A 25,037-nucleotide genomic window follows, 5' to 3' on the forward strand; every position below is an offset into this window, starting at 1 on the left:
CTTGTATAAGTGAGTTGCATTCTAAAATCTAGTTAGTATCTCCTTGATAAAGGAAAGGTATTAGCGTAGGTCTTATAATCCAGTGAGCTCTCCATGTTCTTCCTGAGGAATAGTGAGCTGTATTGGAGTGCCTCTGATTTTTTTTCTTTCTTCAAAAAGTGAACATGAAAGGATAAATTGATTCTGTAGAACAATTTCAGCTTCACTTATTTTAGGTAAAAAGTGGAGGAGAGGGAAATGAGGTTCACATATACAAAAAGAATTGGCTGTGATCACTCGTTTCTAAAAGAATTATCATATTTATGCAAGGTTTCCAATGTGGTGTTGTGTATGGACACTTCCCTGTATGATGTGGGAATTTGTGTATCTGATGATTTACTGAATTTCTTATTCACTTAAGAGGAAATGAGGAGAAAAATGGAAATAAAAGTAGCAAAAATTAGTCTGATATTGTAGTTGAAATAAGAACTTCTGGGGGACTTTGCTGGGGGTTTAACAAAATGTGGCAGTTTTATTAGGTACAAAAAAAGCCATGGCAGCAAAATAAGCAAAGAGGGAAAGATCCATTAAGCATTGTTTTATCAGCATTCAGCTGCAGGTCTTGGGGAAACAGCATTGAGGGTCTAGGTAGAAGGCAGAGGCAACTAGCTGAAGAGCAAGCAGAAAAAGAGTGACTTCTAACAGATACTTGTTTTAAGTAACTTTCTATTCCCACAATCCCATGTGAGTTTGCATTGATCCTTATGCTCTTGACATCAGCCATGTGCTAATTACAGCCATATCCCATAATCTGTTCTACTCACCATAAGTAAAAAGTGTTCCCAGTAGTCTGACTCAGTATAAGTGGTGGATGTCCTATAAATTGTTTCTCTGGATTTCAGTCCAACTTTAAAATTGAAGTGTGATCTAGATTGTCTTTCGTAATTGTGAAATTCTAGGGTTACTGCTATTAGTCTCCACTAAGGAGCACACAAGAAGCTTCCATAGGTCTCTAGGACTTTGTGCTCAGGGACATAAAACATAGCTTTTATTCTATGTTTAAAAAAAAATAAATAAATAAAGAAGGAAGGAATAGAAAGAAAGAGAAAAGAGTACATTCCCGAATATTTCAATAACCTTTTATGAGCAGTGACTCATTCTGTGTCACTCTTTCATCTCTGTCTCTAAACACAATTAACCAAAATATTTTTTTACATTATGTTTATTCTGTGCTGGGTTAATTTTTTCTAGATGATCCATGATACTTTGTGAATCTTTTAAATAAAGAGATTCTTCAGGAGAGTTTCTTTACAAAAATATCAATTGGTGCTGTGCTGCCTTGTTGCTATAGTCTCCTTAATTCTTTTTTTTTAATTTTTATTTATTTATTTATTCCTTTTGTTGCCCTTGTTGTTTTATTGTTGTAGTTATTATTGATGTCATTGTTGTTGGATAGGACAGAGAGAAATGGAGAGAGGAGGGGAAGACAGAGGGGGGAGAGAAAGACAGACACCTGCAGACCTGCTTCACCGCCTGTGAAGTGACTCCCTTGGCAGGTGGGGAGCCAGGGGCTCGAACCGGGATCCTTCCGTTGGTCCTTGTGCTTAGCGCCACCTGCGCTTAACCCGCTGCGCTACCGCCCGACTCCCGTCTCCTTAATTCTTATGATACATGTTGCTAAGCTGCTGTTTCACTTCCATTACAAATGATTGCCTTCACCCTGAATGACTTTGGTAAGTTAGAGAATGTGGAACTTACTTCGGTCTGGTTCTTTGACCAATACAACTAATGGCTTCTAGGTAATTGCTCATATTCACCTATTCTCAATAAAGACACTCTTGACACTGGGAGGGAGGATTAGGGCTGGGAAATAGATATACAGAGAGGTTGACCAGGTTGCCATCTATAATTTATTGTTCAGCCTTTTAAGGATGTACATAACTAGACTATCTCCACACTAAATCAAGGGCATTGTTTTCAAATATAAATGAGGAAACAGTTTTACCAGGATTGACTGCTTCTATAATGCAAATAGGGTAAATTTCTAAAGAAATGGCTTCTTAAAATAGAGCATCAAATGTAAAAAAACTCTTGTCTCCTGGGCAAATGTCTTATTGCCCTTTAAGAAAATCCAACACTGGATTCAGCCCAAGACTTTAATTGGCTGGAATCTTGAAAAATGGCAAAGGCAGGAAAGCCTGTAGGGTTCTAACATGCTATCCTTGAAATTGGTTGTTATGATCTATATCCCCTGCCTTAGTGTTCTGCACTCATAAATGCACAGTTTCAAAGTTTTGGATAATAAAAGATATATATATATATATATATATATATCAGTGTTAAAATCCTAGATTTCAACATGTAGTATATTTGTTTTAATATGTGCTGTATAAAGTTTACTGGCTGATTTTTGAATCAACTCTTGGAGAAAAATCCCTCAAATACTAGGTGGAAATGGTGAGGCAAATGAAGACTTTTGCAGCACAATGCTTACATTTTGTTTTATGGTGTGTGATTATACTCAAACTTGTGTTTGCAAAGAGAAGAATCATGGATCTTGGGTACTGCTCATAAGCAAAAATGATGCTGTTGATTGTATTGGCATATGAAAGCTGGTGGTTTATCTTTATGGTTGAAAGAATATAAGGGATTGTGTGACAAATGGAATTTAAACATGAAACAGCATGACTTCCATTTTTTATGTTAATTGCAGTTTACAGCAGTGTTAATCGTTCCTTTTTGTCATTATTTATAAAGACCTTGTTAGTTTTATGAAGAAATCATGAATCATTTCAACCAGAAGCACATCCTAGAGAGGAATTGAGTTCCTCAATTTTGTAACACAAACCACTTGGTTGGGAGAATAAATGTTTTCAGATGACAAAGCCTTGTTGCCAAATCAAATGCTTGTTAGATCTAACAGTTTGTCATGTGCAATGTAGTTCATTTTATTCCTTTAATAATTTCCTACTCCAACAATCATTAGCCAACCTGATAGCGTGACCAGAAGTAACATGTGGGTTGTCTGACTTAACTTAGTATGCCAGATAATTATTTTACAGAATGTCTGCTTGAGCCATATGCATTCTATTCTTGAAATTGTTTAAGGTTATTACTCAGACATTTGTACAAATGTACTACAAAAACTAGGAAGAATTCTCCCTTTCTCTATTAGCCCACTCTAAATCATTACTCCAGTATCCTAACCCTGAATATATCTTTTGCTAGATTTTTCTAAATCATCTTCAACAAGAATTTGGTAGCACTCTCGCCTCTATGATCTTGTCACTTAATGTGCTCATTCAGCTTCTTGACTAACTCTCACAAATATACTAAACTTCTGTTCAGTTGCCTTTTTTTTTATATAGTTCTGCAAATTATTTTCCCTCTCTTTCTAAAGGAAACAAATTCATTGCAGCTTATGTCTTATTTTGCGAAAGCATACTTTACTCCCTTTTTTCAATCTGGCTTTTCTGGTCTTTCCCTTAATGTCCCTGGTCTTCCATTTTTATTTTATTATTATTATTATTTTGCTGAATACCAACCAGCTCACTCTTTCATAAAGACCCCACTAATTCTGTATGTCTTTATTTCCTGCAATACTAATGCTCTCTCATCTGCTTACCTGAAATTAAACTTTTCTTTGCATTACCCTTTGTTCTTCTACCTGATTATTCTTAGTGCCCGTTGAGCCATTTTATTCCTTCTTTGTCTTCCTATTGCTAATGCTCACAGATACATACTTATCAAGGAAAGTACAATGTAGGCATATAGTTTGTATACTATATTTGCATACTTCTTACCTTTATGCCTTCATGTGCAATATGGTTTAATCCTAACAATCTTAAGAGGTAGATAAAAGAATATATCCCTCTTTCGTAGAAGAAGAAATTAATGTTCAGAGCATTTTAAACAACTTTTCCCACCACTAATCCAAGTTTAACACCCAATCTACCAACTTTCTATTATACCATACCCTATCACTTCTCTCTGGCAGAAGAATAGCAATCCATTAAAAAAATAAAAACCTTCACTGCACTAGAAACTGGATGGAAATTAACCAAAGCCTTCATTGTACCTTTGCAGATGAGAGTCCCTACACTAAATCCGCCAGCCAGACAAAGCCGCCTGATGGAGCATTGGCTGTGAGGAGACAGAGCATTCCAGGTTAGACCAGACTTGGATTTTTCGGCTGTTTTGCTTTTGAACCCTGTAATTTGGTGATCCTAAATAATTCCAACTTGGTAATAAAAGCCATGCAATTGCATAGGGCCTGGACTGTCTTCTATGCAACTTGTTCAAATAATATTCATGAAAGTTCGACTTTGAAAGAACTCCCTAACTTGTAAGGCTTCATCTGTGTGCAAATCCTCTGTAAGATGACTTGAATTTTTATCAAGTCTCACTCACTTACTTACTCTCACCTCTTTTTTCAGGGAATGACTTTCATACCATCTCTTTCTTTTACTGAGAAAATCTTGGCAGAACAAAGTCGCTCAGAGTTGCTATAACAGATCATTGATATGCTGAATAAAAATTACTCCTTTCTTCTTATCTCTTTGAACTTGAGCTCACTTCTGTTGGACAACTCTTATAAAATTCTGTGGCTTTCTTTTATAAAGTTGTGATTGGGATTCTTGCAATGCCTATAAGTGATGCTTGTTATGACAAAACATTATGAAGAAATATATTTAAATCTCTTTGCCCAAATCTTTTAATAGTCTGAAACCTTAAGTTTGAGAATGTCACAAAAGCTTTAAAATTTAGAGAAGGGAACAACAATGAAAATATTACTCTAATTATAATTCATACAAAGTTTATTATGGGAGCTACTCTACTTAAGAGAAGATATTAAAACGCCAATACATTTATTTAAACACTTCTCTAAAATAATGTTTTCATGGATTTTATATTGATTATAGTCAAACCTTAAACTATAGGACTTAAAGAGTACAGTAGTTATAACAATTCAGAAAAAGTAAAGAGGTGTCTAAGATGAAATTGAATTATCTGACAGATTTGTCAATGAGAAGGTAAATTTTCCATTTGACTAAGGAGCAAGCTAAGTCTGGTTTCTGAGCAACTCTATTCATGATTATTATTTGTACTTCTTTTTTTTAAATATTTTTTTATTTTTTATTTATTTATTTAATTTTTATGTTTATTTATTTGTTTATTTACTCCCTTTTGTTGTCCTTGTTTTATCGTTGTAGTTGTTGTTGGATAGGACAGAGAGAAATGGAGAGAGGAGGGAAGACAGAGAGGGGGAGTGAAAGACAGACACCTGCAGACCTGCTTCACCGCCTGTGAAGCGACTCCCCTGCAGGTGGGGAGCCAGGGGCTCAAACTGGGATCCTTCCTCCGGTCCTTGTGCTTTGCGCCACCTGCGCTTAACCCGCTGCGCTACCGCCCGACTCCCTATTATTTGTACTTCTAAGGACTACATTGGGGGCCATAGAGACACCTCATTGTAAAGAAGAGATCATGCCTTGCTGGTACAGTTTCAACTTCTAGTGCCATGTGAGAGTGAAATGGTACCAGAGGAAGTTCTGGTGCTGTTACATTCAGTCTGTATATCTAAATAAAAAGAAAAAACGTTATCCCAGGAGTGTTAAAATCATGCATGTACAAGTTCCAGCTATAATGAACATGTGTGTGTGTGCACAGAGAGAGATAACTTCATCTGGTTATTTTTACTTTTACTATTTTTACTTTATGAAGGCTTAGGTTTATATTTAGCTTAGATATGAGTACATGACTTATAAAGAGATATATTATAAACATATCATACATCTTCTTTTGCATGCTTTGTTTCTGAAGAGTCTAAAGTAATATCCATTCTGCAGTTAGATGGGATCACCCAGTGCTGAGATTTCAAATCTTTTTTTAAATTTTTTTTTACTATCTTTATTTGTTGGATAGACATAGCCAGAAATGGAGAGATAGAGAGGAAAAGAGAAAGAGAGGCACTGCAGCACTGCTTCACCACTAGCAAAGCTTTCTCCCTGCACGTGGGGACCTGATCTAGGGCTGGAACCTGGGTCCTTGGACATTGTAGCATGTACACTTAACCAGGGGTGCCACCACCCAGCTCTCTGATATTTCTTCTGTCCCAGCCTATAAAACAGCACTCTTAATGCTGGTCATGTTTAGAAAAAATGGTTGCAATCAGCTATGGACTGTGTTTTCTGTATTTACCTTGTCAGCGATAAGAATGCCCAAAGTGTAACCATCAAAAATGCCAGTTATCAGGGGCCAGGTGGTGGCACACCAGGTGAAATGCACATAGTATGAAGCACAAGGACTGTAGAATGATCCCAGTTCAAGCCCCTGACTCCCTACCTGAAGGGGGGGGGATCTGCTTCAAAAGCAGTGAAGCAGGTTTGCAGGTGTCACTCTCTCCCTAACTCCACTCAACTTCTCTCTATCCTATCCAATAAAATGGGGGAAAAAAGGCTTCCAGGAGCAGTGGATTAATAGTGCTGGTACTAAGCTCCCGCAATAACTCTGGAGGGAAAAAAAAAATCAAGTAATCTATCAATTCCTTTTTTTAACCTCTCTACAGTAACTGATACTCAGTGTTCCTTTTCTGGGAAAAGTGAAGAGACATCTGGATGTCTTTACCATTTTTTTATACTAAACAAAAGTACTGACTTTTCATGTTCTCCTCTCATTGGGTTCTCTAGTGATACATACTAAATTATAACATATGTTCAAGGGCCAAACTTTTCCTTAAATTCATTAAATCATTTAAAAGTCCTATGTTAGGCGTACAGAAGGTGCTACTCAGAATCCTTACAGTTATAGCACACAAGTGATTCTCCATCATGTAATATTGCCTTTCTTCTTCCTTATGCCAATTTCAAAATTGCTGAACTCACAGCCTTTCTTTGTCAACCAAACCGCTTGGTTAAGGAGATCTTGATGTGAAAGACTGTTGCGGTTACATTGTCAGCACCTCACACATCACTGAGTTGTGATTCCTCAACATCACAGGCCACTGGGCCTCAAGCCCTTCCTGACCCTTTCCCATCTTTCCCATATTTCCCTTGGATCTGATGAAATATACCAGTTTACTAATGTTTCACCCTGTATTTTCCCTTGCTTTGTCTCTTCAGTCCATCCTCCCCAAACCCCCTTTGAGTGATCTCATCCAATATTCAACCTTCCTATCTGACATATTTCACTGGGAGAAGCTTGAGCTGTGGCATCTTTTTTTTTTTTTTTCTCTCCCTCTGTCTCTCTTTGTCTTTGTGTTTTTCTGTCTCAAAAATTGTCCAGGATGGTGAAACAGCAATAAAAATAAAGACTCCAAAGTGGTTGATAGCTACTTAGTGCTTGCTTGTTACTGTCTTAAGTAATAAATTAAGACACTTCTTTCTGACATCTGGCACTTGGAGTTTTTAATCTTTACTGTCTTACTTTGATTCTTTTCCTGGCATAATGAAAGGAGTCTCCCCTAATCTTTGGCCAAAAAGCTACTTAAATCAAAGAGATGTATGACTCAGCATCCAGAAATCTTAGCAGCCATCTGCCATGACCACATTTTCCCATGCTAAGACCACAAGAAAGAAAAGTCCAGAGAGGAAATACCAGGAAAGGTGCACTCATTATTTGTTGGGGCTTCAGCTGAGATCCTTAAATGTTCTCCTGATGGGCTAAGTTGGACCACGCTGCAACTGTAAAAGCTAAGTGCAATTTATAGCTTTTGTCTTTTTTCTCCTGTGTTCCCTTCCTAATATGACTTTCCTGGTAGCAAGTAAAGATATGTCTAGAGAAAAGTGCACTGAAGAATAGAGGGGGTGCTATGGGGGAGCCCAAAGAGAGCTTGACTTATCTAGGAGCCCCTGGGTCTTATTATGCAGAGACAGTTCTCAAGACAAATGCAGTCGCTAAACTATTCCCATCACTGGGGAATTTGGAAACATAACAAAGCTGAAACCTTAAAGCAGATATGACTTCTTCACAATGTTACCCATTCCCCCCAACTCCACTCCCAGGAATCTAACTCAATGAGCACTTTTTTTGATTGAAGGGTTGGTGGTGTGAGAGACGATGAGTATAGACGAATGGAAGCCTGTTAACACTTCTCTGACTTTTTTTTTTTTTTAAGTGAAAGTGGTACTATTTTTTGAATTTCCTTTATAAATACAGGTCTGGTACTTTCTGGAGTAAATAAATATTTATGCACATACATAGTTATAATTTCATAATGTAGGTTCCACTATTTTCATGATACAAGTTACTCAGAATTCTGTCTCAAAGAAGTAACTTTGAACATTAACAGAAACAAATTTTCTGGTTCTATCCATGTCAAAAATCTACTGTTCCTGTCTAAACTCAATATTACTATAGCAATTATTTTATTTTATTTTAAAAAATATTTTATTTATTTATTAATGAGAATGATAGGAGGAGAGAGAAAGCCAGACATCACACTGGTACATGTGCTGCCTAGAGTTGAACTCAGGACCTCATGCTTGAGAGTTCAGTGTTCCATTCATTGCACCACCTCCGGGATCACACACAATTATTTTATAATCACAAGCCAAGTATGTATCTTTCATTAAATGTCAATTCTAACTGTAAATTCTTTCATTCTCCCTCCTTCCCTTTTCCCTAAAAAAGGGGATGGATTAGAGTATCTCTTAGGAGCAAAAAATGCATTTGCTTTAGATAAAAGGCAAATGCATTATTTATGTTATTTGGAAACTTGTCATTTTAATCATGTCTCTTATGGCATGAAATATTAAAAAAGAAGCTGTAAGAGTTTATGATTTTTTTAGATGGTAAAAAAAGAGTATCCCTATGATAGTGATATTTAAATATAAATTAGACTGAACAGTCTTTTTGATATATTAAGGGAATTTATGTTCAGTTTTGTCCCTGTCACATTTTCTCAAAGATAAAATGAATTCCAAGTACATTAGATACACAAATATCTCCTAAAAGAGAGATTTTTAAAGAATGTATTCATCTGGTTTTTCTTTTTTTGACAAATTACTGGTGAGCTGAAGTATGATCACTTGAAGAATGTGTCCAGATTATTAGAGGAAATCTGTACTAGACTCAGAGTTGGACAGATTTAACACTAATTTGTAGTTTTTACCTACTTAGAGATGAGGTATTTAATCATGTCTCTGTCATATTAGTGGAAGGGAAAGACAAACTGCTCCACCACACCACAAGACCTACAGCTAGAGTATTATTTATTTGACTTGCTTCTCCTTTCTAGGCAGGACGGCTCTCTTTGCTTATATAAGTCTTGACAAAGGATTCTGGGCAACTCAAAGATGCTGGAAGATGTCAATCACTCATATATATTTCAGTTCCAAACTTTGGTTCCCCAGGAATAACATCTTTATTCTGTAGGCAGAATGAGGTCACACAAGTTTGTCTGTACTTTTTCCCCCCTCCTAGCAATAAGAAAAGACACTTAGCAATTTGGTCCTAATAGAATGAAGTTGATATGAGTCTTGCTTCTGACATTTGGTTACTTGCCATAGGTGTAGAAATAGGCAGCTGAAAATCTGAAATGTCTAGTAGCCCAGCTTATATACAGTTACATCCAGAAGGGTCAACACCACCTGAAAAATCAAAGTCTGGAAAATAATACAGTGCCCACGGTCCCAACGAGAAGCTTACAACCTTGAAGTAAGGGGGAAAGGACAGAAAATGTGAAGGTTCTCCACTCTCTAATTCAGCATTTTCCTGTCTTTGTTATATACACAATTTAATGCTTCATTGGTCTCAGTTTTCATTATGACAGCAAATACAGAGTGGCATTTACACTCGGATTTTATAATAACAACACTGTTCAGGTGTATGAAGGGCATTTACTCTGCTTTTTAGTCCTGGCTCTGCTTCTTTCGTCAGATGCCACCATTGAGCCTCATAGATGAGAATCCAAAGTTAGTTGAATCAGGAAAGTATAAAATGTTGAGGGGGTGGGGTACAGAATTCTGCTGGTGGGAATTGTGTGGAATTGTACTCCTTTTATTCCACAATCTTGTTGATCCTTATTATATCACTAATTAAAAAAAAAAAGACATACTAAAAAAAGGTACAAAATGTCACTAGTAGGCCAAGTGAAATAGCTCACTTGGATAGTGTGTTGCTTTGCTAGTGTGACCCAGGTTCTAGGTGTGGTCTCTTTCACTTTCTATCTCTGCCTTTCTATCTCTATCTAAAATAATAATAATAAAAGGTCACTGATGATGCTACACACTGTGTGTGTATATCAAATGAGCACATTGTATACTGTAAATATCTTAACAATTCACTTGTCAGTTACGTCTTACAGCTGAGAGGGAAATAGGCAAAGGGCCATCATGTGCTCTTGAGTGCTTTAGAAAAAAATAAATACCAGAAGGTAACTCCTCAGGCAGAGGGCACCTTCCTGTGTGTGAGGCCCTGGTTCGAGCCTTGGCACACCATGGGAGTGTGGAAAGAAAGACACTCTATGGCTGGTGGAGCAATGCTATGATACCTCTCCTCTTCCTCTGTATGTCTCTCTCTCCCACTCTCCTCACTGGATAAAATAAATAAATAAAAATTGAATCCAGAAGACCATTCAGCAGTATCATGCATGCACGAAAGCCCTGAGTTCACTTCCCAGCACCGCATTAAATAAATAAAGAAAAAAGAAAATTGAAAAGACATCTGTATGGATAGAAGAAGGACACTGAAGAAGTGTCATGCGCTGTTCTGTAAATCTCATATAACATTCTAACTCTTTCAGTATGCAAAGTTTTTCTGTAAAAGAATGATACTAGGGCAGGGAAGGGGACGAATGATACTGAAGGGCCAGCAAAATAACTTGCTTGGATAGTGCACTGCTTTGCCATGTTGCAACCCTGTTTCAAGCTGGTTCCCCCACTATACTGAAGGAAACTTTGGTGTTGTGGTCCCTCTCTCTCTCCTTCTCCTTTTCCCTCTGCCTCTCTGCCTTTCCGCTTCTCTCTGTGTCTGTAAAAGTGAAGCCAAGAGATGACTAAACATTTTAAAAGAGAATGGTACCACAATACTGCCCAAAGATGCTGAGTCAAACCATGCTGGCAGCTCAGGAACCTAGTAAATACATATACATCACAACTCAGACTGTCCCTGAATCCTCAGAAATGTCCCGTGGGCCAAGGCAAAAACCATAGGGATTAAACTCTAGGGTGTGCCCTGTCAAAGCCTGTCACAGTCAGCATTGAGCACTACCCACCCCCCAAGCACAGTGGAAATGACAATGTTGACGAAATTGTTAAAAATATATCATATCTTTCGAGCTGAATTTATAATATCCTGAAGTCGAGAGCTCTGATAGCGCTGTAAATATGTCTGAAATTCTGCCCGGAGTTTGGTGTTCCCTGGTGTTTGTCACTGGCTAAAATTAGCTGGTATTTATTTATTTATTTTTACTCACTAAAATGTAAATGTCCTAAGGACTGGTATTGTATTTTATTATTTTATTTTATCTTATTTTTGCCTCCAAGGTTATTGCTGGGGCTTGGTGCCTGCACTACGAATCCACTGCTCCTGGAGGCCATTTTTCCAATTTTGATGCCCTTGTTATTGTTGTTGTTGTAGCTATTGTTGTTGAGTAAGACAAAGAGAAATTGAGAGAGGAGGGGAAGACAGAGCGCAGGAGAGAAAGACAGACACCTGCAGACCTGCTTCACTGCCCATTAAGCAACCCTTCTGCAGGTGGGGATCCAGGGGCTCAAACCAGGATCCTTAAGCCAATCCTTACGCTTCACTCCATGTGCGCTTAACCCAGTTTGCTACCGTCAGGCCCCCAGGGCAGGTATTTTATGTATTTACTGCTATTATGGTTATCACTGGGGCTTGGTGCCAGCTTCACTGTTCCCCATGACTTTTTTTTCTTTTCCTTTTTTTAAAAAAAGTTTTATTATCTTTATTTATTTATTTATTTTTATTTCTTTATTGGGGGATTAATGGTTTACAGTCGACAGTAAAATACAATAGTTTGTACATGCATAACGTTTCCCATTTTTCCCACATAACAATTCAACCCCCATTAGGTCCTCCTCTGCCATCGTGTTCCAGGACCTGAACCCTCCCCCACACCCCACCCGAGAGTCTCTTACTTTGGTGCAATACACCAACTCCAGTCATTTTTTTTTTCCCTTTTCTGATAGAGACAAGAAATAGAGACAGACAGACAGACAGACACCTCCAGCACCTCCCCATTATTCATGAAGCTCCCCCTACCTCCTACCCCCAAAAACAAACTAGGGGGTTGATCCTGAGCTACAATGTATGGTAGCATGTGCACTCTACTGGGTGTACCACAGCCTAGGCCCAGGCAGGCACTTTATATGCCTTCTTCACTTCTGTGTTTCCAGTATATTGAGCAGGGCCTAGCAGATAGCAGGTATTCAGTGGATGTTTGTGGAATGAATGAGCAGGCAAAGCTGAGCAGGCAGGCTTTCACTGCACAGAGGCTATTATTACCTTATGACCAGAGTACTTTCCTGTAGAAAAAAAAAAAAAAAAAGGTTGCCTTTACCACATGTTCTGGCATACTGAATGCTGCACAGCCACTATTCATTTTGACCTTGAAGCTGGGCATTTCTAAGGAATCGTGGCTGCCCAAGACTAATGAATGAAATACAGGCCAGCTAAAAGCTAGTGAGTGTTAAAGGCCAGAGGTTTCCCCCCAGTCTCATTTGTTTCTGTTTGAACAGAAAATGTCAGTGAAGTCCTCTAGCATCTGAAAAGAAAGTTTGAGCACAATTTAACAATGAAATTGACAAGATGAGGATGATTCATGCCAGCGTTCTGCCACAGAGGGGGGAAAAAAGACTAAAAAAAAAAATGTGCAAAAAATAGTTGGTGCCTATAAATGGAGTGATTCAAAGCAGAACTTCTTACTTATTGTGGCAAATATACGTTAAGGATTCTCCCTAGAAAACTGATTTATTTTGCAGTGTGGCTGGCAGTACATACTGAGTTCTCCTCAGACAGTACTGAGAGAAACAGGCAGCCCAATCTGTGTGTTCAGTGCTGCAGTTTTCATTATCCATTAAGGGAAAGAGAGTCTATTGTGTCTGAACTTCAAGTATGTCTTAGTCAACATGGGTGAAATAGAATAAAGAGGCACATATGCAGCCAATGAATCACGAACAATAATTCACTTAGCGCGTTGGCTGGAGAGAAGTTATTGGGAGTGAGTGCGTCACTTGAGTATTTTTCTGAGCACCTCCCCATGTTAGAGGAGTGGGGACATTTGGTCAGTGTCATACTTCCGGCACCCATGGTTATCAACTAGAATGGTGCTGACCACAAACTGAAAGGCACTTTACAAGGAGGCTCAAGGTTGCATGCACCAGAGTTCCAAGAAGAAAGTCTTTTCCCTCAGCTACTTTTTTGCACTGAAGAAAAATGAACCCTCCCACTCTCGAGGCTAGGGAGGTCTTCAATCCAGGACTTTTTAATTCAGTGGCTTTAGAGATTTAGGTTGAGTGAAAGCTGTACTGATGGATTGACACTGAGCACAGTGAAAAACTCTCTCACACAGCTTACTGTAGAACAGATCATTTGGGCCTGTTAATGTTTCTGTCTTATCCATGGATTTACCTGACTTACAACAGCTTCCCAAATTTGTCATATGTCATCCTCAAAATACTTTTTTAATGTATTTTTGTGTATCCACCTGTGCTATAATTAATACAATTTAAAATATTTATTTACTTATTTACCTGTTTATTTTTGGCACCAGGGTTATCACTGGGGCTTGGTACCTGCACAACTCCACCACTCCCAGCAGCTTTTTTTTTTCTTTTTTGATAGAGGGTGAAACATAGAAATGGTGATTTTTTAAAATAGTTCATATATATCTTTCATTATCACAGTCAATGAGTGGAGACTACTACCGTCAATTCTCTCTCTCCATATATATGTATATATTAAACATCCTTACACATTTTTAAACATATTACTGAGATAGATGTTAAGCTCATGATACAAAAATTTCTGCTTTAAAATCTGGAGGAAATTTCTTTCTTTTTTTTTTTGCCTCCCGGGTTATTGCTGGGGCTCAGTGCCTGCACCACAAATCCACTGCTCCTGGAGGCCATTTTTGCCCCTTTGTTACCCCGTTGTTGTTTTTTTTATAGTTGTTGTGGTTATTATCATTGTTATTGATGTCATTGTTGTTGGATAGGACAGAGAGAAATGGAGAGAGGAGGGGAAGACAGAGAGGCGGAGAGAAAGACACCTGCAGACCTGCTTCACCGCCTGTGAAGCGACTCCCCTGCAGGTGGGGAGCCAGGGGTTCGAACCAGGATCCTTAACACTGGTCCTTGTGTTTTGCGCCACTTGCGCTTAACCCACTGTGCTACCGCCCAACCCCCTGGAGAAAAATTCTTTTATCACACTTGGCAAATCTCCTTTTTATCTTTAGGAGTTTGACTGCACCATTCATACCCTCCTGCTTTCACTATATAAAATTAACTGCTTACACAACATTCCAAAACTTTTTTTTTTAGATTCCACAACTTTTATGCATTCTGCATTGTTTTTGTTTTTGTTTTTTGTCCATCCAATCCTTTATCCCTATTATTAGCTTTTTGATTCTGGACTTTTCACTCAACTGACAACCAGTCAACATTTAGTTATTCAGCTGCTTGTGAAGTACCTTTTTGTGTGTGTCCAGTAATGTTCTAGATTCTAGGGACGTCCCAAAACCTCTGTCCTACTGGAGCTGGTATGTTAGTGAGGGAGACAGATATTCAGCAGTATTAACTGTAGAAGGTAAGGTCAGGTAGTGCAATAAAGGGAAGTAACCATTATGACATGTAGGCAATAATGGGGACAAAAAAGAAACTGGGGAGATGGCATAATGGTTATGCAAAAGACTTTCAAACTTAGGGCTCCAAGATCCTAGATTCAATCCCCACCACCATAAGCCAGAGCTCAGCAGTGCCATCTATATATCTTGCTGCCTCTCTCTCCCCCCTCTCTCTCTTTCATTAATATTAAGTAGATAAATAAATAATAATGCGCACAGAAAGAGTGGACTCTAGGTTGAAAGGAAAATCAAGGAAGTCCTCTATTAGCTAGTAACATTTGATTGAGCCTGAAATGAGGGATGAGCCATTTAATAGCCTTGAAGAAGAGGATTGTAAAGACCAGGCGGTGGCACACCCAATTAAGTGCACATCGTAATATGCACAAGGACCCACATAAAGAGCCAGGTTCGAGCCCCCAGTACAGTAGAGATGCTTCACAAGTATTGAAGCAGGTCTGCGGGTGTCTATCTTTAAATCTCCCTCTCTGTCTCCCTCCCCTCTCTCAATTTCTTTCTGTCCTGTTGAATAAAATAGGGGGGGGTGGGAAATGGCCACCAGGAGTCGTATATCCTTAGTGCTAGGACCAAGCCCCAGTGACAATCCCTAGAGGGAAAGAAAAAAAAAAAAAAAAGGGTGAAGAAGAAGATTGTAGGCAGAGAGAGAGAGAGAGAAAAAACAGGGCCCCCTTAAGTTAGAACACACTTAGCTTGTTAAAGGCACTGAGAGAAGAGCATCATATTCAGAAAGGGAGAAGCAAGGCTGAGAATGAGGCCTAGGCTTGTTCTGAACTGGATAAATATTGATGCTGATTACTGAGGCAGAGCCACTGAGGCAGAGTCAGTAGAAGGGGAGAAGCTCTCAGAGGAGAATTTGATGGATGTATATATTGGAGCTATCCATCTGCGTTTGGAGCTATTTTGTGTTTGGATCCATATGGGATAGTGCTAAGGATATAGGTAGAACTGATAGATTAAGATAGTCTTCAAGGTCTGAGCTGGACATCCCTCCACAAAGGAGGAATGCAGAGTGATGTAGGAAGAGAACCGGGAAAATATTGTGCCCTGGAATCCAAGAACCACTTGTCACTAAGGAGGGGAGAGCAAATTGGGTCAAGTAGCTGTGAGGAAATGAAAAAGAGCAGGATTGAGAGCTGCACACACGATTCTGCAAGCAGGAAGTATTCAGTGACCTTGGCTAGAGAGCTGCAGTGAAAATTATGGGAGCAAAAGCCTGATTTGAGTTTGTGGCGGTAAGAAGAGGGCTTAAGGAAAAGACATACAAATTTAGAAACCCCCAAGTTAAGGGGAAAAAAAAAAAACCTCCCTATCAAACAAGTGGAGAAATGTTGCCAGATGCAAGCTAGGGAGCTCTTTAAAAACACGCAAGTGAGGATACAGCATTGCCTGGCGCTAATGGGGTTGAGCTAGAGGAGTGGGAGAAGTTGATGCAGATGGGAGAGAGAAAAAGCAAAAGCAGAAGCGTTTGCAGAGGCCTGATGGGGCCCTCCAGCATACAGTGGGGGCATCTGGGAGAGGAGCCAGGTGGGATCCAAAGGCACTGAGGCGAGGCGAGGCGAGGCGAGAAGGTGCTGGTTATCCTGCTGAAAAGACGTCCAAATCCTCTTCTGTTTGCTTTACTTACTTACTTACTTACTTACTTACTTACTTACTTACTTACTTACTTACTTACTTACTTACTTAACTTAACTTAACTTACTTAACTTACTTACATACTTACTTACTCACTCACTCACTTACTTACTTACTTACTTACTTATTTTTAGTGAGAAACAGATAATTACACTACGGTAAGAACAAGAAGGAAGAACAAGGAGGAAGCATTACAGAGACAGAGGAGGAAATGTCATTTTCAGTGTTGGGAGCTTGGCCAGTTTCCCAACATACAAATTACTGTGTGAGGACCTGAGTTCAAGCCCCCAGTCCCCACCTGTTGGGGGGAACCTTCAGGAGCAATGGAGCAGTACTTCCAGTCTCCCTCTCTTTCTCTCTCTCCTCTCTACTTTCTTCCTTCTTTTATGTTTTTATGCTATCTCTCTTTCAAGAGAGATATAGATAGAGAGAGAAAAGGGTGCTAAGAGTAGTAACTGGGGTTGTTATGCAGATACTGGGTCCCAGCGATTAAAAAAATAGTAAAGCAAGTGTCCAAGGGTCGACTTTTAGCACTATAGATGCCTATTTAGACAAAAATTCCTCAGCTTTTTCACAGATCCTACTTCTACACATCAAGAAGATAAAATGGACTTGCCCTTCTAATGCTGATGCCCCATGTCCTTTCATTTCCCTGGGGAGAGCTTCTTTATCTTTTTTCATAGTCATTAGTTTCACTGGAGCTTCACTGTTCTGGAGAGAATTTTTCAGATAGAAAGAGAGGCAGAGGGTAAGAAGGAAAGACATCAACTTTTCTGCAATTTGTTGGGGGTCAGACTCAAACCTGTATTACTTACACAGCAAAGTAGGAGCACTATCCAAGTGAGTTATCTTGCCAGCCCCATAGTTCTCTTTTTAATACATTACCAAGGAATGAATCCAGGACTTCCTGTATGCTAATACCACTGAGTCATCCCCCCAATCCAGTTTCTTTTTTTTAATGGAAGGGGGTAAATGGTTTATAGTACAGTTGTTGACTTATGAGTACAGTTTCTCATCTCATGCATCATGCAACAGGATCTCAAGATCCAACCCCACCCTCCCTCTCCTTTCCCAGAGTTCTTTGCATTCATGAAATGTACCATACCTAGTCCAAGTTTTATTTTGTGATTTCCCCTCTTTCCTTATTTTGTAAGTTCTACCCATAAGTAAGACCATTCAGTATTTTCCCTTCTCTTTAGTTCATTTAACATTGTGTCTTCAAGGTCCGCCCAAGGGGACACAAAGGAGATGACTTCACCATTTTTAATAGTTGAGTAGTATCTCATCATGTATATGTACCACAGTTTTCTTAGCTGCTCATCTGTTGTTGAACATCTGGGTTGTTGCAAAATTTTGGCTATTACAAATTGTGCCGCTATGAACATAAGTATGTATATATCTCTTCTGATAGGTGATTTGTTTCCTTTGGATAAGTCCCTGGGAGAGAAATTGTTGGGTCAGAGGGTAGGTTCATTTCTAATGTTCTGAGAACTCTCCAGTTTCACAAAGGTTAGACCAATTTACATTACCATCAGCAGTGCCAAACTGTCCCTTTTCCCTTGCATCCTCTCCAACATTTGCTATTTCCATTCTTTCTAATTTATGACATTCTCACAGGTGTAAAATGGTATCTAATTGTTGACTCTATTTACATTTCTTTGATAATCAGTGGCATTGAGCACTCTCTCATGTTTCTGTTGGACTTCTGGATTGCTTCCTCAGTGAAGTTTCTATTGTTGTTAAGTTTATGGAGTTCTTTCTCTCTTTTGATTATTGGTCCTTTATCTGAAATAGTCCCATTGGTTTATTATGGGTTTTGTTTTCTTTGCTCTTGGACTTGAGTCTTTGAAGACATTTCTGAAGCAGAGATTATAAAGTGTTCTGCCAATGTTTTCTTCTATGTATCTGATAGTTGCTGGCCTAATGTCCATGTATTTGACCTACTGGGAATTGATCTTTGTGCATGATGATATGTGGTGGTTCAGTCTCCTTTGTTTGCAAGTTTGAACCCAACTTTCCCCACACAAAAAGTCTTGTTGAAAAGACTTTCCCCATTTAAAGTTTTGAGCCCCCTTGTTAAAAAAAAGTTATTCATAGGTGTGTGGATTTATTTCTGGGCTCTCAGTTCTATCCCATTGGTCTTCTTTGACTTCAGTTTTGATTATAGTAGCTTTGTAGTATAGTTTGAGGTGAGTAGGTGTTATCTCTTGTCTTGTTCTTTTTTCTCAATACTGGTTTGGCAATCCTAAGAATTTTCTGGTTCCAGATAAATTTTTGTAGTTTTTGTTCTATTCCTTTAAAGAAATTTGGTGGTATCTTAATAGGGCTGGAATTAGATTTGTATATGGTTCTGGGTAGGATGATCATTTTGATGATGTTAACTCTTCCATTTCATGAGCATGGGATATCTTTCCATTTCTTTGTATCTCTTTGTTTCCTTCAAGAGTGACTCATTATTTTCAGTGTTCAAGTCTTTCACTTCCTTTAACTCTATTCCCACATATTTGATCATTCTGACTGCAATAATAAGGAAGATTGACTTCTAGGTGCCTTCTTCTTCTAATTTTGTGTTTGCGTAGAAGAACACCATGGATTTTGTAGACTGCCTCTAGTCCTATTTTGATTCCATATTTTCGAGAGGCTGACAAGAGACACCAGAGCACCACTCTGCCCACCACTCATGGGGTTCTCTACCTGATGTTCCCACATGGTACTAGGATTTGAACCAGAGCCTCTTACACTTCTTTCTCAAAGAAACTGATAAATCACCACCATATACATATATACATATACACACACACATATATATATGTATATATATGCACATAGATGCATCTTTCCCTATTAAAAAAAAACTCCATATATAGCTTCTAGGTTGTTTTGTTTTCTTTTGTTTTTGTACCGGAGCACTGATCAGCTCTGGCTTATGGTGGTGCAGGGAACTAATCCTGGGACTTTGGAGCCTCAGGCATGAGAGTCTTTTTGCATAACCATTATGCTATCTACTTTCTCTCAGCTTCTTCTGTTTTAATCACTTAAAGGACAGAAAGTATACTATCTTACAAGGTAATTTCCACATTTTTAAAAAATCTCAGCCGATTAGGAAGTTTTCCTTATGCCGCTGGGCTGGGTTTCCCACTCTGCAGTTCTACAGATGGGTCTTTAATTTGTCTAATTTGGGTAAAAATACCCAAATTAAGTCTGTCAAGGCACTTTCATGTACCTACCTTCTCTTCCCTGAGTTGCCGTAGTTTAATGACAGCAGGTAAAGCATATTTCTGCCTTCACCCTTGCCTTCTGTGACAAGGTTCCACATCCTGGTGGTCTGTCTACAGTTTATCAGCCAAACTACTCACCACATGTCAACCATAATTGAGCTTTTTCCTCAGCTGGGATCTGAAGAGAACAAACCATGTGTGTGTGTGTGGGGGGGGAGGGCAGGCAGTGGTGCACCTGGTTAAGCACACATACTATATTGTGTAAGGATCCAGGTTTGAGCCCCTGGTCCTCACCTGCAGGGGGGAAGCTTCATGAGTGGTGAAGTAGAGCTGTAGGTGTCTCTCTGTCTCTGCCCCTCTCTATCTCTCCTTCCCCTCTCAATTTCTCTCTGTATCTAATAATAAGTAAATAAAATTTAAATTAAAAATTAAAACTGAAACCATCTATGGATGTCTACTTGATGAACGCAGATTAAGGTTGTGGGAGTCAGACGAGGGGGCACCTGTTTAAGTGTACATGTTACAGTGCACAGGATCCAGGTTCCAGTCCCTGGCTCCCACCTGTAAGGGGAACATTTCACGAGTGGTGAAGTAGAGCTACAGGTGTCTCTATCTCTTTCTATCTCTCTCGATCACCCTCCCTTCTCAATCTCTCTCAGTCTCCATCCAATAATAATAACAAAATAATGGGAGTCGGATGGTAATGCAGTGGGTTAAGCACTGGTGGCGCAAAGCCCAGGGACCGGTGTAAGGATCCCGGATCGAGCCCCCAGCTCCCCACCTGCAGGGGAGTCACTTCACAATTGATGAGGCAGGTCTGCAGGTGTCTATCTTTCTCTCCCACTCTCTGTCTTCCCCTCCTCTCTCCATTTCTCTCTGTCCTATCCAACAACAATGACATCAATAACAACAATAACTACAACAAGGGCAACAAAAGGGAATGAATAAATAAATATTAAAAAATAATAATAACAAAATAAATAAATATGTTTGAAGAGAAATAGTGCTGGCTTTATATTGAAACTTGCAATCAACTACAACATACCAATCTTGTTTTCATAAATTACTCTTAAGAACTGGACTTCCTCCCTTGAGTATAGCCTTGAGTATAGTAGCTCTGTACTCTTTGTTCAGTTCTTTGCACATTTACTTCTATCATACTGAGCAGTAAGACTTAAGAAGGCAAAGGCCTGGAGATAGCTCAACTGGTAGGCTGTATATATGACCACAGCAAAGACTCTGGTTCGAGCGTCTGACTATATAAGAGCAGCAACACCGGAAAGTCCACAAGTGATTGACCAGTGCTGTGGTGTCTTCCCATATTTCTCTTGTCAACCGCTATTGGGAGCACAGTGGTGGATTCATGCAAGCATTGAGCCTCTAGTAATCCTGGTAGAAAGAAGGGGGCAATAGATTTAAGAAGAGGAAACTATGGATGCTGGCACTTGTTGGGCATCTATCATATACCATTCTTCAAAAGAAACAGCTAATTATACCAGTGTTATAGAGGAAGATATTAAGACTTACAGAAGCTTAAGTAGCCTGCTAAGTTTATTCAACAGCAGAGCTGGTATTGGAATTTTGGATTACCTTAGTTCCAAGACCCTTATCTTTCTGCTATGTACCAAGTTTTTAAATGCTTCATTTCATCTTTCCAATATGGTATAAATGATCTTCCCTGCTCATCACGTGTGTTTACTACTCTTCTAAGCAGTTAATTAGTGACAAATTTTATAAACATCTAACAGTATTCTTTTCCTGTGGCTGGGGAAGTGGTGCAGCCACAGAGATCAGAACTTGCTAGGTTCTGAATTTGGTCCCCAGCACACTACAGATGACAGAGTGATGCTAAGGTGTGTCCTTGCTCTCATTAGTAAGTAAACCCTTTGGAAAAATACCTTTTCTAAGCTAGTAGTCTTTTAATGAGCACTTATAGTCTCAGGACTCAGAGGTGCCAGGCAAAGGTCCTAGTCAGAATTGCAGTGTGAGCCCTCTGCTCTAGACCTCTTCAGTGACACTTGTGGAGCTGCTAGCATTTAAACCAAAGAACCACTCCACCCCTGATGAATTTCTCTCAGTAAGCCAAGGATTGAACTCAGGACCTCATGCACACTAAGGCCTGCACTAAACTCACTTGGACTTTAACCTACGGTGGAGAAACATATCATTTTTGACTATGAACACCGATTCTACCTTGTTTGAATTCCAGCTACTTACAGTTATGTGGACCTAGATTGGTTGCTTAAATTTCATGCTTCATTTATCAGTTTTCCCCATCATAGAAAATGGGAGTAATGAGGATTAAATGAGTTCATGCATATACAACATCTATATCATTAAACTAGTGCCATGGATCTATCTCTATATTATCACAATCTTAGCAATTTTAAAACAACACACATTTATTATCTCACAATTTTGGGGGTCAGTAATCTAGACAGCAGCATCTGTTCCTCTTTTTTAAGGTCTCATAAAACTGCAATCAAGGTGTCAGGACTGCAGTCTCACATGAGATGTACTGAGGAAGAATCTGCCTGCAAGCTCACTTAGGATGCTGGTAGAATTCAGTGCAAGGCTCCCATTTCTTTCTTTCTTTTCTTTTCTTCTTTTTTCTTTTCTTTTTTTTTTTAACCTCAAGGCTTCCATTAATACTGGCTAAAAGCCGAAGGCTGCCTTCAGCCCTAGCATGACTGTCTGCTTCCTTGAAATCCACAGATGTGAGAAAGTCTTCAGCACGTTGAGGAAACTTGCCCATGAAATCACCGTATCCCAGCAGCTTGGACATATTCTAATGCTTAGATACAAGTGGAAGGTCACTGTCGAGAAAGAGACACACTGCAGGGGCATGATCAGGAGTTCAGCTCCCTAAAGGACCACAGTAGAGTCCATTTGCCCAGCAAACTGTCAAAAGGCAGACCCTGTGCACTTAAAGTGCTTACAGATGCAGTTCTACTCATGAAACTGTCTGAGGCAGACCTGGGTTATACTCCGAGAAGTTTTCTCATACTAGAGTTAGTCAGACAGATATTGGCTGAGGACTGCAAATACATACCATAAACAAAACAGGCAAGTCACGAAACAATTTGTCCTTTTTTTTTTTTTAATGGGTCCGGGGAAAACCAAGTGTACTTTTAGATCCATCTGTGGTGTAACTCAGTCACCAACCAAGGTGAGCAAAGTGCCTTTTTCATTTAAAGTCTCTCCTCCAGCATCTTTTTGGGCTTACTGCTGCTTTTCTTCCGGTGTACTTATTATTTTTAATTTTATCTGATGGAAATAGGAGTTAGACTCTCATATATGGTTTTCCTTGGGAATTATAAGAGTGACTTTGGTCCTTACTAGATCATTCAAGCTTAAGAAGTAGAAGGGGGGTAGATAGTGGTGTACCCAGTTAAACAATGTTACAATATTCAAGGACCAGGGCTCCAGTCCCCCCTCACAACCTGTGGGAAGGGGGGTGTTTCACAAGTGGTGAAGTAGGTCTGCAGGTGTCACTCTCTTTTTTTATTAGTGATTTAATATTGATTTACAAAATTATAAAATAACAGAGGTATAATTCCACAGCTTTTTCACCACCAGAGTTCTGTGTCCCCATTCCCTCCATTGGAAACTGCATTAGTTCTCCCAAGATCACAGATACAAGGCTGACTATTATTTCTATAAGTATCTATCTATATTCATATATATTTGCCTATTTTTTCTATGATTCTTGCTTCTTTTCTAAGTCACACCTACTGCTCTACTTCTGAGTGATCCTTCCTTTTTTGTTGTTGTTGTTTTTAAATTTTTTATTTATTTATAAAAAGGAAACATAGAACCCGCAGGGGGGTCGCTTCACAAGTGGTGAACCGGGTCTGCAGGTGTCTATCTTTCTCTCCCCCTCTCTGTCTTCCCCTCCTCTCTCGATTTCTTTCTGTCCTATCCAAAAAAAAAAAAAAAGGAAGATAAGAGGGGTACAACTCCACACAATTCCCACCACCAGAAATCTGTATCCCATCCCATCCCCTCCTGATAGCTTTCCTATTCTTTAACCCTCTGGGAGTATGGACCCATGGTCATTGTGGGGTAAGAAGGTGGAAGGTCTGGCTTCTCTGACTGCTTCCCTGCTGAAAATGGGAGTTGACAGGTTGATCCATACTTCTAGTCTTTCTCCTTCCCCCTTAGTTCCCCCCTCCTGTCTCTCTGGATCCTAATGGAATTGGAGTTTGGAGCCCTCTGGTTATCTTCCCCTAATATTTACCCTTCAGGGAGTATGGACCAAAATTCTTTAAATTTGGTTTTAAAAAACCATTTGAAAGTGGAAGGTCTGGCTCCTGTAACTGCTTCTCCACTAGACATGGATGTTAGCAGGTCTGTCTATAAACCCAGCCTGTTTCTATCTTTCCCTAGTCGGGTAGGACACTGGGGAGGTTAGGAGCTGAGACATATTGGTGAGGTCATCTATCCAGGGAGTTCAGGATGAAATCATAGTAGCATCTGCAACTGGAATGTAGTAAGATATAAGGCAGGACAAAATGTTTAATGAACAGGATCCATAAGGTAGGAATAAAGCAGAAAGGAATAGGGATTTCAGGGTAGATAGAAGCTAGGAAGTAAGTTTATTTTAGGTATGTTCCTAGGGACCAATGGCTGTGGTAAGTTTTGCTGGAGCTTGATAGGTAACCTGCAGGTGGATTAAAAGTATTGTCTGGGAAGATGGTGTTAGAGTTAATAGGACTAAGAACACTGAATCAGGGCAGAGAGTAGCTCCTAAACTTGAAGAAAAAAATATATATATATACAATTAACTATTTACCACATCAGTCTGACCCAAGACCCACGTATATTCATATTTTGCACTGGAGCCCATGTAACTTTCTAGTCCCTGTCAGTCTGAGCTCACAGCCCATGGTCACAGCTGGGAATATCCTAGGCTGCACTCATTTCAGAACCAGTATTCCTTGAGTGACAGAGTAGGCTGACCTGGCCTCCCTTTAGAGAGTGGGACACCCCTTACCAGTGTGAGTTCATAGTGAGGATATGGTCCTAAGGAAGCCCACAAGAGGGCTTATAATGCTGTTTCTGATGGAAATGACTAGTGATGGAGGGTTCTATTAGAGTTCTAAGCCCACTCAAGGATTCCCTGGCTAGGGCTCCAGGTGATGGGATGGCCTGGCAGTGACCAAGAATGCCATCATAAGTGAACCAGCCTCTTGCCCTTTTCCAGATCTTGTAGTCTTCCCCCCCCCCCCCGCCCTTTTTTTAAACCTGGCAAGCTTAGGCTTTCTCCCAGTTGTTAAAGCATTGAGCACCATTCTTCTTCTAGCGTTTGCCCTTCTTCCATAGCCAGTCAACAGCGTCAGGTTGAAAGCTGTCAGGAGCTGCTTGTTGCTGGCTTTGAAAGTGAC

General features: G+C 39.5%; 1 protein-coding gene across 4 annotated transcripts in view; it reads left to right on the forward strand.

Annotated features, from left to right (window-relative positions):
* GRIP1 (glutamate receptor interacting protein 1) overlaps positions 1 to 25,037 on the forward strand; it is a 795,045-nt gene that overhangs the window by 552,651 nt on the left and 217,357 nt on the right. For all 4 annotated transcript variants that reach the window (XM_060194981.1, XM_060194983.1, XM_060194984.1 and 1 more), the window contains exon 2: positions 4,066 to 4,146. In XM_060194981.1, the coding sequence (XP_060050964.1) occupies positions 4,066 to 4,146 (81 nt within the window). The remainder of the gene's footprint in view (positions 1 to 4,065; positions 4,147 to 25,037) is intronic.

The sequence above is a fragment of the Erinaceus europaeus genome, chromosome 7 (assembly GCF_950295315.1).
Source record: "Erinaceus europaeus chromosome 7, mEriEur2.1, whole genome shotgun sequence".
NCBI lineage: Eukaryota > Metazoa > Chordata > Mammalia > Eulipotyphla > Erinaceidae > Erinaceus > Erinaceus europaeus.